This window comes from Poecilia reticulata, linkage group LG20 (assembly GCF_000633615.1).
Source record: "Poecilia reticulata strain Guanapo linkage group LG20, Guppy_female_1.0+MT, whole genome shotgun sequence".
Taxonomy (NCBI): Eukaryota; Metazoa; Chordata; class Actinopteri; order Cyprinodontiformes; family Poeciliidae; genus Poecilia; species Poecilia reticulata.
In genome coordinates, this window is record NC_024350.1 from 21,727,912 (window position 1) to 21,745,524 (window position 17,613).

General features: G+C 37.3%; 1 protein-coding gene across 3 annotated transcripts in view; it reads right to left on the bottom strand.

Annotated features, from left to right (window-relative positions):
- Nucleotides 1-17,613, bottom strand: part of slc4a2b (solute carrier family 4 member 2b) — a 52,743-nt gene that overhangs the window by 32,103 nt on the left and 3,027 nt on the right. For 2 of the 3 annotated variants that reach the window (XM_008396633.2, XM_008396632.2), the window contains exon 3: nucleotides 1,298-1,470. In XM_008396633.2, coding sequence (XP_008394855.1) covers nucleotides 1,298-1,357 — 60 coding nt within the window. In that variant the 5' untranslated portion in view covers nucleotides 1,358-1,470. Of the gene's footprint in view, nucleotides 1-1,297; nucleotides 1,471-7,473; nucleotides 7,698-17,613 lie in introns of those variants that run through there. The other variant, XM_017301891.1, reaches the window with a different exon arrangement.

Sequence of the window (17,613 nt, forward strand, 5' to 3'; positions counted from 1 at the left end):
CAGACATTATTATATCATGTTCTGTTAACTCTGCATAAATTACAATTGGTTCAAAATTCAGCTGCTCGTATCATTACAGACCCCTTTAATTCATCACATCACACCTATTTTACAACAGCTCCATTGGCTTCCAATCACATATCGCATCAACTATAAAATACTTCTAACTTTTAAAGTAGTTCACAACCTCACATCTTCATATCTCTCGGACCTCCTTCACATTGTCACACCCACTCGTTCCCTCAGATCTTCTGTCCATTTCACTGTTCCTCCTGCTCGTCTCGTCACTATGGGGAGCAGAGCATTCAGCCGCTCTGCTCCCAAACTCTGGAACTCACTCCCACCTGATCTCTGTAACATCGAGTCTTTGCAATATTTTAAGTCCAAACTCAAAACCCATTTGTTTGAACTAGCATATAGCCTTTAATTATCTTTGTACTGTCTTCTAAATCTTGTTTGTGTTTTATTATTGGTATGTATTTTATAATTTGCCTGCTTTTATGTCAAGGTGACCTTGGGTGTCCAGAAAGGCGCCTACAAATAAAATGTATTATTATTATTATTATTAATGCTGCTCTCGACAGTTGATGGTTACCATAGCAACTAGTAACTGACAGCTCCTCCCCCTTTTTTCTGTTGCCGTTAGTAACTGTGGAACATATTAGGATTAGCTCCGTTTTCTTTACAAGTATTATATTTTCAACTAATTTAATCACATACAGTGTTTCATGAGTCATTTTCTGTGTTTTGTACATTTTTAATGTTGTGGATTTTAGCCATGTAGAATTTTACAACTGTTAACTGCTCACTGGGAACTACTTGTACTACTACTTGTATTTTATTAAATCTATAGGGGCAGAAGCTGCTAGACTAATTTTAACCACCAACTTGATTTCTTCTTTTGTTATATTAAATGCAGTGAACCTGAGTGTTTCTGTTGTGAAGTCAATCCATTATACATATGTATTAGTGTTTACTTTTTGGAGTCAAGTTTGGAACAATTAAAAGTGACTAGATTTATACAAGCACAGCAAAAAAAAAGAACAAAAAAAAGTGACAAACACCAACTTTCTGTGCCAAACAGAACCAAGGAAGCTGAAGCAGCAGAAATCCTGCACATGGATTTCTGGATAAAGGGAACCGAAACCTTTGCAGCAAAATTGTCAAAGCAAAACAAGCCCCAAAAAACTGCTGTGAGCAGCAGGGGAGCTGCATTAATCCGCTTCATTACCAGCAGATTTTATCAAATGGGCCTGACCCGACTAGGGCTTCCCAACATGTTGCCGTGTAAACTTACACTGTGAACAACTGATGCAACAGCCTCTGTAACCTGGTCGGGTGCGCTGGGGTTGCTCATGGCTCTGCAGGGAAAGTTGCTGTTGTTCAGGCTCTGGGAAGCTGGTTTGGACTGGTGCGGCTTTAGCCCTTCTCTTTCTCACTGGGACTCAGACAGCTTTTGGGCAGCATAACCTGGAGAAACACAAGCCAACGAGACAGTCTTTGTTTACGATTCAATAATCAGGGATTTTCATGACACCTGGAATAGAAATGGTTGATGATTTTTCCCTACTGTCCACAGCCTGGCCAAAAAATGATGCAACCATCTTATTGGATATTTGCACGATCACAACCACCTTCCAACTGTCAAGTTATTTAACTCCAGCAATAAGTTGTCTCTCATTTCTTGGAAATTATGCAAGTCTGCTTAAGAAGAGTCAAATCATCGGCATCGGGCAGAGAAACATCTAGCAGAAACTGCCAAGATTGGGTTGAGAATTGTTTAACTTTATTAAGAGGTATAAGGAAAGTGGTGAACCATCGTCTGTGAGGAAGAAATGTGGTCTGAAAAAAATAAAATAAAAGCCCTGAATGATTGTGTTTGGCACGATCAAATGTGTGACGACATCAGATTGAAGAAAAATAAAGAGAAGAATCCATGTTTAATAGTAAAAGTAAGAGCATTTCCACTTACAATATAAACAGAACTCTAACAGCTGTATGGCCATAAAAAAAAACAATAATAAAAATAGCTTCAATTTGCAAGGGAGCATAAAGATTGGACTCTGGAACAAAGGATGAAGGTCATTTGATAAAATGAGTTCAGATTTACCCTCTTCCAGAAAGATGGCCGCTTCAGGGTAAAAAGAGGCAGGTGAAATTATTAACCATCATGATTATGATCAGATTCAGCAACATTATTACCTGAATGTACTGAGTGACCGATGCAACACTGGATAAAAAAAGTCTTGTGACACTTCAGAAGCTTACCGAGACAAAGCCACAGTAAATGTGTGCTATAGTCAAAAGTAAAGGCCATCTAACAAAATGGCCTTTACTTTTTACTTTTTTGGGGGGCCAGAGTGTAGCTGCAATGGGCCCAGATTTCCTTCTGCAAGCCCCTGAAGCTCCTAGTCCCATTTTACAATAAGGTCAGTGTTATAAACTAAATTTTAACATATAACTGAACAACTACTGATGTTCATCCTACAGTGTTTCCAATTGGAGCCAAATACTGTAAAATCCCTTTATTGTTATACCATTGCAGGTGTTGCACAATGTTATTTATTGTAATCTAAAGTAATCTTTTGATACAAATTTGCATAACTTACATTTCTACTATTATGCCTATTGCTTCTTAATACAATCACTCATTTCCATTCCTTAATCGCCTAGTGTCACTAAAACGCTTCAAACTCAAAATTAGAAATAACTTGGAAGTTTGTCTACTCTGACATATCAGTTGTAGCTATGTGGTAACATATCATGTTACCACATAGCTCAATGTTAAGATTTACTGAGCTTTAGTTAACATAGAAAATAAATAATGTTCACGTAAGAGCTTTAAAAATGACATATTTGGTCCCCAGATTTCAACACCTAGCACATCAATGTAAACACTGCAGTTAATTACAATTTGCTTAGCAGGAAGATGCAAACCAAACCAAGTGGCCTAAATACAAATCAAAGCCATTTATTGCAGGCCTTGCACCAGTTTTCAAATACTTTATAAGGTCATTAAGCATTTAGTCAGATAAGACCAAGATAACAGCGCTACTGTCCAGAAAAACCATTGATAAGCAGCAGATAATGCTTCTTCCAATGTCCACCTTCAGAAACTCTGAAGTACCTCACTAGCGACAACAATAATTGTATTCCTGCAGTCCAAAGGATTGGACTCCTTTCTTTGTATTTCCAGTCTACTAAAGCAGGTGTTAGATAAACCTTTCTGGTGTCTGAACATAGTCATATTAATGACTGACAGGTTGAAAAAGAGGCATTAAAGCACCAACATGTAAAGAAACTCCAACCAACATGCCAATTCCTGCACTGCAGTTCACGAGATAAAAAGGCGAGAGATTCAAAAAGAGAAAGTGTTTGAGCTTGGATGTGCTTAAAGATTACTTTCTCAGTAAACCTAGACCTCACCACTCTGGAAAAGACAGAGCTCGCTACACAGGGATAAAGTTACCAAACCCTGGGATCCTTGGTAAAAGCCCTGGGAACCAGTTTATCTACCTCAGGGAAAGTCTGCAATAACACCGCTAGGATAACAACGATCAGAGGCGATAACAATAACACGTGAAATCATCCTTCCAAGAGAGGCAAAAAAAAAACAAAAAAAACTGATTTAAATTTTTCTACCTGGTTCATTCCGGCTTTCGGTCAGATGATTTAAAAAGCGTTGACTGGTTCTTGTGCAACAGCTTCAAAGAACAGAGACATTGATGAGTGCGGACAGCTTATAACGAAGCCAGTCGAGTAGTTAAACACGTTTTTGCAGAAGCTGTGCACCTTACACAGCCTTCTGAAACTAAACCAGATTTCCCCCTCAAACATCCAAACTTTTCCATGCTAGATTTAGAAAGGGCATTAAATGGTTTGGGGGAAAAACCTCGTTTCTGAGAGGAAGCAAGTGTGAAAACAGGAAGGAGGTAACTACATCAGAGTCACACCTCAGAGGAGTTTTAAAATCTGGAATTCCTTCTTGGATTGGTCACATTTGACAGAACAGAAAGAGAAAGGCATAAATGGGTAAAAAGTCACAAGTATATAAAGAAGTAACTTTAGACAGTTGTGGAAAATGCAGATTCTGTGGACTTATCGTTTTAAGATATAAAGTTAGAAGTCACAGACTGAGTAATGAGTCAATTTAGATGCAAATTATGAAAAGTGTCTCATGTTGACTAAAAACTGCCAACAAGAAGTCAAAGCAGTTCTGCAGCGGATGTTGCGACCTTCAGACATCCAACGTCCCTGCATGATTGGGATGACATCAGGGTACAACTTGTGTTTTTCCAAAGGGCAAGAACATGAAGCAGTATCGCTTTAAAGGTGGTGTGGCCTGCGGGCCATTTGAGGAACCTTTGTGAGGTCCACCTCAACCACAATCCAAGAAAACTTAGGAGGAGACATTTTCCTTGGCAAGTTAATCTCAGAAAATGTTAGATACAACACAATAGATATATTTAAAGATGACCTATTACGGTTCTGCCTTGTTCTACCCAGAATGAGCTTTTTTAGGGCTTATTGTTACTTTAAATCCAATTAAGTTGCTGCTTCACTCGTGTGAAAATGGCTGCAAACAGATGTGCAATTTGCTTCGAAAAGCAGAAGTGGTGCCTTTTGCACAACCAACAAGAACACAGCAAGTGGTTTGTGAATGGTAACTAAACAACTAAACGCCTCTCATTCCCAGCAGCCACTGTAGAGCACATACAGTGGTATAACCAGTTGACCAAACATGCTGGATCTCAGTTTGGGTTGCTAGGCAACGGCACAGTGCCCATCGTTAGGGAGTCATCAAGAGGTTTTTGAAAGGACTCATTTTCCAGACACTAAAAAACCGGTTAGATATATATAGTTTAAGCGCTTGGATTCTTTTTAGAAGCAATTGAGATCCATAAAAATTTGCAAAACATGAATTTTGCATCATAGTTCCCCTTTAAACTACGCCACCCATCAATGTTTTACAGAGATTTCATTCAAATACATTAATAAAAGTCACACAACCCCAATGGAAATCTGAGTGAAGGAAAGGTAGACCTCCCTTTTTGGAGAATGGAGAGAAATTTTAAGATTTTAAGAAATACTCAAAAATTTAATCATTACTGTTCTCAAGTACAGATTTAAGTGATCACAAACATCCAGGATTGTTGATTATTCACAAGCATAATAGCCTCAGGTGCTTAAAATCTTGAGCCTGTCTGATCGGAGGATATTCTTAACACATTTATCTATAATTTATCATAATAAAAAACAGCAATACCAAGAAAAAATAAACTGATATGAAATGATAAGGTCATGAGAACGCAAAGTGAAGAAAGAGCCAAGAACCCCAGAGCCATAAACAAAATCTGATTAGTACAATCTACAAGGATTTCTATCCGGGAGACTTTTGCTTTAGTTGTGCTCCCACAGGGTTTACCAGACTGAACTCATTTGTGATTATGGTCAAATCAAAACACCCCTCACTTCTTCCAAGCAACCAAACCTCAAGTCTTTCCCCATTTCCTTTCCAAATTCTCCTCGAAAAGTCCTTAGATTGTGAAGACCGCAGGAGCTTTAAATGTACTTTGTTGTTACCCATCAAACCAGGAGTTTGAAGTTAAAGATTTGCAAAATGCAAACAGGTTAGCATGTCAGACACTGAGCTGCTCGAAAACCCTTCATTTAGTGTTGCTTCTCAAAACAACAAATTGTGTCATTTCCTTATTGGCTACTGGGAATACAAATGAAGGTTTTGGTAAACAGAGAAGGAATGTAACTTTGTATGAGGATTTACAGACTAAAAAAATTAATGTACATTTTAGAAGGCAAATAATTTGTTTTAAGTCATCAACAAATTTCAAAGCTGAAACAAAAATGTCATATATAGTAGAAATGCCCACTCGTTATCCAAAAGTAAAACTTATACAGATTGATGTCACACCAAAACATATAAATCAACCATTTTTTTTTATTTTTATGATTTTGTAGATTTTGGCTTACAGTGAATAAAAACTCAAAAATAGTTTTCTGAAAATTGGATTTTAAGCTAGAAAAGTTAGGGTCATGTTATCGTTTACGTAATCATGCAATGTTGTCAATTGTTCGGCAGACCGTCATCAATACAACCCATAAGGGCTAGTCACAGACGATCATTGAAAGCGCCTTGGTTTGCTAAAAAGTTGAGTGGAAGGATGAAATGTGAAGATTGTAACAAACTCTGTTTACTTCAAGAGTTTCAATGGAAATCTCTGACTTTATTACACTAGTTATGGACCAAAAAAGAACATCCAAAAGCATCAAACTCTAGCAAATAAGATCTGGATTGTTAAATGTGCAGTGAATCCACTTAGTTGTGAAAATTTTGATGCCAATTTGTTGGTATGCACCTTCTTTCCTGCCTCATACTTTGACAAGTAATGTTTTATGACTCTTCTGCAGTTGGAAATCTTTCGCTTTCATCTCAAATTGTTTTAGTAAAACCAGAAGCCCTAAACTCCTTTGTTGTGCCTCAGGAAAAGGATAAGAAGGAAAAGCACGGCGGTCAGATGGCTGGACGGAGGTCATGAGCCCGGCTTGAACTCCAGACAAGCCGTCACACGCGTCTTAAGCCGGCGTTCTGGTGAAGACGCCCTGACCGGGCACGGCTTCAGTCTGCAGCCCAACACGCGAGCGCCGGCCACAGAATGCACAGTTCTGTGCCAGTCCAATCCGACAAGAATGCGTAATTAAAGAACAACTCAATAACATGAAAATTATGCCAATAAAAAAAAGCTGTTTTTCACCAGAAATAGACTCTTGATCGCAAAGTTCAAAACTCAACAAATACAGGCCTTTACTTATAAAAAGCAGGACAATGAGAGGGAAGAAATAAAAAGTTTAGACCCTCGTAAAAATAAGACTGAGGACTTAATTTGGATTTGTCCTGCAGACTGTGGCTGTTTTTTGGTTTTGCCTTTTGAAGAATTTGTTTTAATTGTTGCCGAGACAGTTTGGGTTTTATGTGGAACCATTAAATGCAACATTTCCTGCCATACAACGAATCCAATAGCAGAATAATTAGCTTAAAAAGCACTAATCTTCAAGATATGCATCATTTAAACAGATTTATCTTTTTAGGTCAATTAGAGAATGTTTTTGCAACTGAAGCTATTTTAGTGGCAGTATTTTGAGTTTTTTTCCCTAATTTGTGGAGTTTATCAGTACTTGTTTGCATTTTTTGTCAGATATAAAGCTCCAAGCCCGACTCAGCATTCACCTCAACTCTAATGGATATTAGGAAGCGGGGATAAAAAATAAAAAAAAACAGGAAAGAAAACAAAGTTATGGTTCATTAGGTAAACCTAGAGAACAGGCACCAGATGAATGATTAATCAAAATTCAAACATAATCAGAGAACAAGCAGCAGGAGGAATGTGACGCAAGGTCAACTTAAGATAATAGAAATGACTTGGAAACACAAAAGCGCATCAATAACAGTATAAATACCTCAGTGTGCTTACTGCATGGAAGCCACCGCAGACATTCTAGTTTATTCTGACCTCTGCTGTGAAAGGAGCTGGTCAGACTGCAGGATAAACGCAAACAAAAAGGGGCAAAATGCAACAGAAATTAAAATATAGGGACAAAAATAAATAAATCCCGTTTTTAGTGTGCAGCGTCTCGCCGACTGCGTGCTGTCTGGTGCGCACCGTCAGAGCTACAGGCTGGGACTGATAACGCAGCCTTCCTCCTTGGGATTATGTTTCCTCTTCCAGCCTGCTGACAAGCTGCCATGTGACTCTGTTCAGCACTGAGTCAGAAGCTGCTGCTCAGGCAGACTGAGTCTGATAGGTGTCTGATACACAGGCTGGAGCTGATGAAGGAAATCCAACCTAAATGATTAATTTTTCTCTGTTATTAAAACTCAAAGAAGGTTTATTAGCAGCCCGTAAATGTTTGGAACAACCTCAGAACTGTGTATCTATTACAATATGTTCTTATTGCTCAACAAAAAAGGGAAGCTAATTTTCCATCTCCATGTTCGTTTTTTAAAACAAATAAAAACGGTGTGTTGAGAACTTTGCAACCAGTAAACTTCTACATACCAGCAGCTCCATTGTTATTTCTGAAAATGAAATGTTGGACAAGCTGACAAATGTTGCGCTACTACTCCTTTAAACATCTATTTATTTACAAAATTATATTTAAAATGGGGCCAGGACTACAACACAATCATTTTGAATAATTAGTTGCATAAAATTTGTAACGGAGTAAATTCTAAATGCATTTAATTGCCACTTTTTCTCCCCCTTTTACACGTACAAAAGTCCCAATGCGGAACCGTTGTATTTACTCGTTTCTGGTTCGCCGGTAAATAAGACGGACGAAGACGATAAAATGTAATGTCTGTTACTGGTTTTCACAATTGTTGACTACATTTGTTATGTTTTTAATAATGTAGATGACTTTGAACTGCCTTGTTAATGAATTGCGCTAAATGAATAAACTTGATTGAAGTCCGCCAACAGCGATGGAAGACAGAGCCGCTTCGCTTGGCCCATTGTTTCATACTTAAGGTTAAAAAGAGATTAGAAATGTAAGAAAATAAATAAATCACAGATCTGAGCTGATCAAGGTAAAATTAGCCGATTCTGAACTCTGGTTGACCGATTCACCAATTTAAAAGAATAGAGCTGCCAAGACAGGAAGCTATGGAGCAGAGTTTACAAAAAGGTGTGAGCAGCGCTTTATATAACAAAACGAAGATGATGCAAGTCACCGTTTCATTTGCATCAGATGAAGCTTGCGATGAGTCTAGAAGACTGGCTTATTGCCGGATGTTACAAAATCATGCGATTGTGACATTAGGAAATACTGCAACAAAACAGAGCTTTTTGCCACTTCTGTTTCTGTGTGTCCAACAATCTGTCACTTTTTTGGGCATTTTAGTCTACATGAGGTGTGAACGATGGAGTATGAGGGTCTGGAGAGATACTTTAAATTATGATTATAAAATCGTAATCTTATATGAGCAGAATAAAGAATCTTACCAGAGGAATTTTGTAAAATTTGTAGGAAAAAAAAGCAGTTTTCTACCAATTTACTAGCTAGTTTGTGTGATTCTTTTGAAATACACAGATGAAGCTTGCGATGAGTCGCTTCAATACTTATTGGTGATCTTTTCACACATCAGCATCAAATTAAGTACGTTCTATTATTAAAACCAATAGCAAAGTATAATTTCATAAAATGCTCAACATTCCTCATTTTAAATTGTTTTTCTTTCATGTTGGAGTTCTCAAAATTACTACTACTGCCAATATTACGACTTTATTCTGGTAACATTACGACTTTTCTGGTAACATTACGACTTTTCTCACAAATAATATCTCATTAATACAACTTTATTCTTGTAATATGAGTTTATTCTCGCATTTTGATTGGTCATGCGACCACTTTCTCATTACGTTATTGTATCATTCAGACTCATATTACGACGTTACTCTAGCAATTGGTTTATTCCCTTATTTTGGTTTAGTCGTATGACTATTCTCTTAACACCTATTCAATAAGCTAAAAATTACAATCTGCAAAGTAAAAACTCAACTTCCTATAAAAAGTTGGGATACATCTCCAACACTTGATGGACTACAATTCTCTCTCCAGTTCAAATAAGCTCCCAGTGAAAAAGAGTCAACTTGTTAAATGAAAACAAAAAATACATTTCAAAAAGGTTACTGAAGCAAATATGTCTTAAGATGGTCAGTTTTAATACATTTGTCATCAAGCAGAAAAAGGGTTAAAGAATGACTATCGTGTCTGGGCGTGAATGACTTAAAGGTTCAAACTCGGATCAGGACATTCATGCACGGATGACCTCTGATCACATGACAGTTTTTTTTTTAAACAGTCACTTCATCTATTTATGCTGAAGGAAAAACATTCAGCCTCTTCTGTTTGGTTGCTGATAAAAATAATGTCACACATTTATCTAGAATGAAGAACATGATTTAAACAGAAAAAGGTAAACTTTTTCATTTGGGAAGTAAATGAAAAAAGATGGACATTCAGGAAATACTGATTAAATAAAGTATGGTTTAAAAAGGAAAAAAAACAAACTTGCCATTGTTTACATTTCATATTTTTAGTGATAAAAAAAGATTCAAATATGAAAAGAAAAAAAAGGCTTAATATTTTTTAAATATTGAAGTCATTTAAAATTGTTGAAAAGCTCACATGCGAATCATACAGAGCGTTTTCAAGGAAGTACTGGATATATTCTCAGAACAGAAATGACTACATTCTCCTGTCCAGACAGGAAACCAGATCAGGCAGGAAAGATGAAGCAGACAAGTGACATGATGGTGTGGAAATGTTTTTTTTTTTAAGAAACCTGGGCAACAGGAAGTGTAACAAAGTCGTTAGCTCTGAAAACAGTCAAATCAGGTAGATCCTTTTTACCATTCTTGCGTAACAAGAGGCAGTTTATTCCTAGAACAGGATAGGATAGAAAAGGATAGAAAAAACTAGCCAAACAAATGTGCCGGAATACAGGTTGGGTTGCTAGGCGACGGGCTGGGCTTTCCTGGGGTTGCTAGGCAACGGCGGAATACTTTTTCATAAGCAGTTGAGACACAAACAGAAGTACAAAAACATGAAAATTTTTAATATGACAATACGTCCCCTGTGGCGCTTTTTCTTAAATGCTCAAAGCTTTAAAGACTTTCCCAGAATAATTCATAGTTGAAAGAATCAACTACCGTTTTATATATCAACAGAAATATCAGCCAATCGCATGTTAGCAAGCCATTGTATTTAAGAATCTAGCATCAAGTGCGTTTGACAAAACATAAAACAAGGCATAGAAAGAATCAGCACTGTTACAGAGTCACTCCTAGAGTCTCAAAAGCCACCAGATTAACAGTGTTTTCCAGCGGACAAAGAACAATCCTGTGATCTAAACATTTTCCTTCTCCATGTGCCAAATAATCAAGCTCTGCATTCCACATCAGCTTTTATAAAAGTCGAACGGCCGCAGTAGGAGTCTGTGCGAGACATGATTGTTTGTCCCCGGAGACGTAGGCTCAATGTGGAGTCACATGAATGTCTTGCGGGGGGTGGGAAGAAATGCATTCAAAGCCACAAGCACCTAAAAGCCACAAAGCAGACCTCAAAGTGTGGAGCTCCCCTCAGTCTAAACACTGAGATTATAATAGCAACATCCACCATGGTCAGCAATTTAAAAAGTTGTGACTTGAGTTTGCATCATTTAATTAGTCAACAAATGATACACTTAGTTTATACTAACCAGAACATACTTGTATCTTTTGCAAAGTTTTATGTAGATTGAAGGTTGTGGAACCAAATTTTAGAGGGCATGTTGCTGTATTTGATCCAAACCCAAATTCCTCCAAACTTACTACTGAAACAAAACCTAAAATTAAAAGTCTGACTTGAACTTCTAAAGAATAGTACGCCACTTTTAGTTTTTCTGGCTTTTATCTCAAGTGTTAACACATTTTGGAAGGGCTTCCTGTAGCTTCCTGTTATTCTTTCTCAATTCAAACATAGAAGGAAAGCCCAAACTTAACAAGCCAAACTGAGGATCAAGAATTAAATGGGGGGAAACAAATGTAGTTCAGTTGAGGACAGACTTGGCCTGGGCAATATGGCTTAAAAACGAAAAAAAAAGAAATTTCAATACCATAAATTATTTTAAATCTTTTTTTTCTCCTTTATCTTAAAATATACATAAACATTTGTCCTCTTTTCTGAACATTGCACAACAGTCAGGCTACGAGAATTTGTTTACTTATGAGAAAGTAGTCACAATATTAGCAGAATAAAGATGCAATTTTTAAATTACAAGGAAAACGTAATTTTGTTGAGAAAAATAAACTATTCTTTCAGAATAAACTGGTGTTTGCTCAGTAGTGTCAGAGTCTTGGTTGCTACTACTAATAATTTGATGCTAATTTTTCAAAAATAAAATATTTGTAGTTCACAAGTTAACATTTTATTTATTTTTTGTGTTTTAGTTTGCATAGTACTACTTATTTTCCTGATATTACAACTTTATTCTTCTAATAAAAAGAAATGTATCACAAAATTCATAGACTAGTCCTAATATTCTGTCATAGAGTTTATCTAAATTCAAAGTCCAAATAAATAGAAGCTTGTCAAACAAGATGGCCGCCCTGTTTGTGATGATATCACTCAGGACTATAGAAACTCAAAGAGCGCATTGATTAAAAAATTTATAAAAAGTAGATATTCCAAAAATTACATCTTCAAAAGTCAAAAATTCAATAAATAAAAAAAGAAAATTCAAAACAAATATTTATCGCCCAACCCTAAGGCAAACCAAACAGAAGAAACCACTGGTGCATAAAATAAAATTGGATATTAAAGTAAATTTCCTCCGATTGTTAATTACCCCAGTCACTTCCCATGTGACCAGATTAGCTGTAGCTTGTTGCACACCTGCTCTCTGGGATTATCTGCATCTTCAGTCCATTTGCCTCCAAAGTGTTTTTGGCCTAAAAATAACCCAGCAGTTTATAGTCACCCGGCTCCTCCAGACCCTTTCAACACTCAGACGTGTCCAACTCTCTGCTCAGTGGACGCATCGCCTTTACTCAGGGTTTGGTGGCTCCCTGCTCTTCACCATGACTGTTTTCTATCTGTGAATCTCAGAGCCATCAGCTGCTCAGTCAGTCTGCAGCCATCTTTATCTCGCCCTTTGTCCCGTCGGGGCGTCGAGCTGCAGCGGCTAAGACAACACCTGTCATTTGGGAGACGAGGGGATTTAAACTAGGAATTTTATTATGCAATAAAGCTGTTTTTTTACCCTCTTCTACAAATATGAAAACACAATCACAAGTCATCTGTTTAATTAGGATTGCACCATTAGAGGTGTAGTCATTACAATTTTATAGAGACTCAGATTTTTTTTTTTTTTTTTTAATTAACCAATTCTGTTCCCCTAGAACTATTTAAAACAATAAAACTATTCAACATTTATTATATTCTGAATATCTTCCGTGTCATTTTTTCCCCCCTCAATGTGGCAACTTTGAGTTATCTTCACTCAGAAATAGCAGCCACACTGAAGAGTGAGATTACAGAGTCCTGGTAAGCGTCACATTCACCGATCGGGAAAATTATATTTTTTGTCATTTCCTGTCATCACACTCATCTGTTAAGCTGAAGAAAATAGAAATATATATATATATAAAAATTATGATTTACGGTTACCATTCAAACTTTTAGTTATCCAAGTTATCTTAAGTAATATTTAAATTAGCAAAACTCACATTTTGCAAATTTTTACACTTGATTTTTGGTCTCGGCTACTTCTAAAAACTGACCAAGTGCTTTAAAAAAAAGGCATTTTCTGGCCTTTTGATGTTTTTTTCGTGTCAGGAAAATGAGCAGTTTGTCACTTTCAGCAGACTCTGTGCTATTTCCTAGCAACGCCAGCCTGTTACCTAGCAACCCAAGCTGAGCTCCGGAACATTTAGCCAGCTAGTTTTACTGCTGTATGCACTGCTGTAAAAGGCAAGTTTTGTTTTTGAATTACCATCCAGAAGCCACTTGCTGCATTTTTGTTGGTTGTGCAGGAGACTCCACCTCTGCTTTTCAAAGATGTAGATGTATAATTGTGCATCTGTTTGGAGCCATTTCCACATGGAGTGCACATGTTGAGTTGGGGGGAGGGGAGTGTGGCCAGCAGCTTATTTGGATTTAAAGTGACAAGAGGCCCCAAAACATCTCATTCTGAAAGGAGTTCAAAATAGTTTGAACTTAGACTAACATCCTTATCCAAGAATGATTTCATGCAAAAAAAAACATGAACATGTTTTGTATAGCCAATAGACTGATCCTAACCTGTTCAGGGAAGCATAATATGTCATATAGTTTAATGGCTAGTAAACGTCATGTCATAAATGCCCTTACTTGGCATATTTAACCGTTGTTGCGTAGATGAATGCAACTGCAAGACAACAAAGTCTTCAACAGATTTTGGCTGAGTCATTTCATCAAAACACAGAAAAGCTTGGAGAGAGTTTTGATGGTGCAAAGCAGTCACTGTGGTCAATGAAGCGGGCAAGAAACTAAAGCTTAGTTAATGATCTCCGTTTCAACCCCTAAAAACACAGAGACCAGTACTAATATCACTTAGATCTCCTGGTAAGTGCTGCCCAAGTTGTAAAAAAACAAATAGAAGGAAAATCAAGTTTGTCCTTTGCTTTAAATTAAGGCAAAGGAACACAGCAGGCATCTCAAGGATACTGTTTTAAAGACGGGTTAAGTTATAAAACAACATCCTAAGCTTTGAACATCTTGCAGAAAACGGTTGAATCTGAAAAATGGAAAAAGCCTGACAGGTAGGAAAAGGGATTTGATAAGAAGATTCACTTGCAGATTTCTGAAACTCATGTAGGAGACGCAGAAAACAGAAGATCCTCTCGTCTAAGGAGACAAACATTTTGACCTTTATGGAAAACGCTGCATGTTGCAAAAACACATTCCTCACTACCTCTGCAAAGATTGATAACGTACCGATACAGTAATTCAGCCATTAGTTTATCTGTTGTGGCAGGGACAGCCAAAACAAGCACAACACCAGAATGTAGCCATCATTGTTTAGATTAAACCATATGTGTGCTAGAATGGCCCAGTCAAAGTCCAGAGAAGGACTTGAAAATTGATGATAGATGTTCTCAAACCTGTCTGAGTGAACTGGAGCAAACAAAATAAAAAACATGCATAATTTCTCTTCCACTTACATTATGTTTACCACATCAATTTCTAATTTTTATTAGTATTTTAAACGATTTGCATTCATCCTGATGAATAGATTATTGGAATACTAATCGATTATCAACTAGAGTATGTAGATGCAAAAAAAAAGGAAATTTACTGGGGGGAAAAAAGCCATAATTCAAAACTGTACAAAATATAATAAAAAATCTTTATCTGTAGATACAGTCATGGCCAAAAGCTTTGAGAATGACACAAATATATTTTCACATGATCTGCTGCCCTCTGGTTTTCATGTRTGCATGTCAGATGTTTTCATCACATACAGAAATACAATTGCAATCATATCATGAGTAACAAAAGCTTTTATTGACAGAATGAGTTAATGCAGCAAGTCAATATTTGCAGTGTTGACCCCTCTTCTTCAGGACCTCTGCAATTCTCCCTGGCATGCTCTCAATCAACTTCTGGACCAAATCCTGACTGATAGCCGTCCATTCTTGCACAATCAATGCTTGCATTTTGTCACAATTCCTAGGTTTTTGTTTGTCCACCCGTCTCTTGATGATTGACCACAAGTTTTCAATGGGATTAAGATCTGGGGAGTTTCCAGGCCATGGACCCAAAATCTCTGTTTTGTTCCCTGAGCCAGTTAGTTATCACCTTTGCTTTATGGCAAGGTGCTCCATCATGCTGGAAAAGGCATTGTTCATCAACAAACTGCTCTTGGACGGTTGGGAGAAGTTGTTCTTGGAGGACATTCTGGTATCATTCTTTATTCATGCCTGTGTTTTTAGGCAAGACTGTGAGAGAGCCGACTCCCTTGGCTGAGAAGCAACAAGACTGGTGGTGGCGCTCACCTCGTCTTCTCCGAACAAGCTGTTTTCCAGATGTCCCAAACAATCGGAAAGGGGATTCATCAGAGAAAAAGACTTTACTCCAGTCCTCAGCTGTCCACTCCCTGTACCTTTTGCTGAATATCAGTCTTTTCCTGATGTTTTTCCTGGAGAGAAGTGGCTTCTTTGCTGCCCTCCTTGAGACCAGGCCTTGCTCCAATAGTCTCCGTCTCACAGTGCGTGCAGATGCACTCACACCTGCCTGCTGCCATTCCTGAGCAAGCTCTGCACTGCTGGTAGCCCGATCCTGCAGCTGAAACACTTTTAAGAGACGGTCCTGGTGCTGCTGGTCTTTCTTGGGCGCCCTGGAGCCTTTTTGGCAACAATGGAACCTCTCTCCTTGAAGTTCTTGATGATGCGATAGATTGTTGACTGAGGTGCAATCTTTCTAGCTGCGATACTCGTCCCTGTTTGGCCATTTTTGTGCAATGCAATGATGACTGCACGTGTTTCTTTAGAGATAACCATGGTTCATAGAAGAGAAAGAATGATGCCGAGCACCTCTTTTTAAAGTGTCCAGTGGTGTCATTCTTACTTAATCATGACAGATTGATCTSCAGCCCTGTCCTCATCAACACCCACACCTGTGTTAATGGAGCAATCACTGAAACGATGTTAGCTGGTCCTTTTAAGGCTGCAATGAAGTTGAAATGTGTTTTAGGGGATAAAGTTCATTTTCTAGGCAAATATTGACTTTGCAATTAATTGCTGTTAAGCTGATCACTCTTTATAACATTCTGGAGTATATGCAAATTGCCATTATAAAAACTGAAGCGGTAGACTTTGTAAATATTAACATTTGAATCATTCTCAAAGCTTTTGGCCATGACTGTATATTTTACTCAAAACTCCAAGTGGAAAAGTCTACGCTTCATTTGTTTCAAATTTACTAAAGAAATTCTGAGTTATTGCAATTTAGGCAACAAAATGTTTATTTTCTTATTTTAAAAAAGTAATTTTCACCTTTTTATGTATTTCTAATATTATATATTTAAAAAACTGAAGTGGTTAAATAAAATGAAAATTTGTAGAATGTGCCAAATTTTTCATCCAATTAATTGTCACTAATCATAATTTAAGTTGGGGCTGCAACTAATTAAAATTAGCTGTGAAATAACTAAAAAATGTGTTTTTAGATAACTGGATGTTCTCAGCTTACAGCTTTTAAAATAAAATAAATAACCGTTGTATGTATGACAATAAAGCCTCTTCCTCAATGTCACATTTTATGTTCTTCTTCATATTTAGTTCCTCTAAAAGTTTTAAGACCTGCCATCACTTTCTGCCCAATATAGTTAGTTTTTATAGTAGGGAAAATAAATACTAAAATACATGAAACAATACCAAATATGTGGATGATCAGGTCAGAAAAACTACTGACGTGGTTATTTTTACGCAGGAACAACAATATTATTATGCTTTTAGCAAATCTGTGGGTTAAATCAGCATGAGAGCACAGCATTAAGAAGCATATTGATCAGCTACTTCTTAAATATCAGCAGTAATCAGATAATAAATCCAAACATCCAGCACAGACTAATGCACAACAATCCGACTGTTTCACTGTCATTTGAGCAGTGAACAGAACGAGCTAGGAGACAAAAATGTTCATTTTTAGCAGTAATTCAGCACTAATGCTATAATAACGAGGTTTTAAAATACACAACAATACAAGAAAATTGAGTCAAGACAGTCCGGCCTTTCTTTAGGTTCCCCTAAGAATGCTCCCATCGAGCGACAGTTTCGGGGTGTGGCTGCAGCAAATTGCAAAAAGAGTGAGACTTTTCTCTCCGTTGCAGAAACCCCAGACTGGATCCATTCTCACACAAACAAAACAAAGTCCTACTATTTGACCCTAAAGTCTCTGTGATAAAAAGGTTGTTTATATTTTCCCTGGGAGTCAGTTTGAGTGATTATATTCTGGGTTGGAGATACACAAACCAGCAGCGCTCTGTTTGCAAAGGAATGGGATTTAAATTGAATA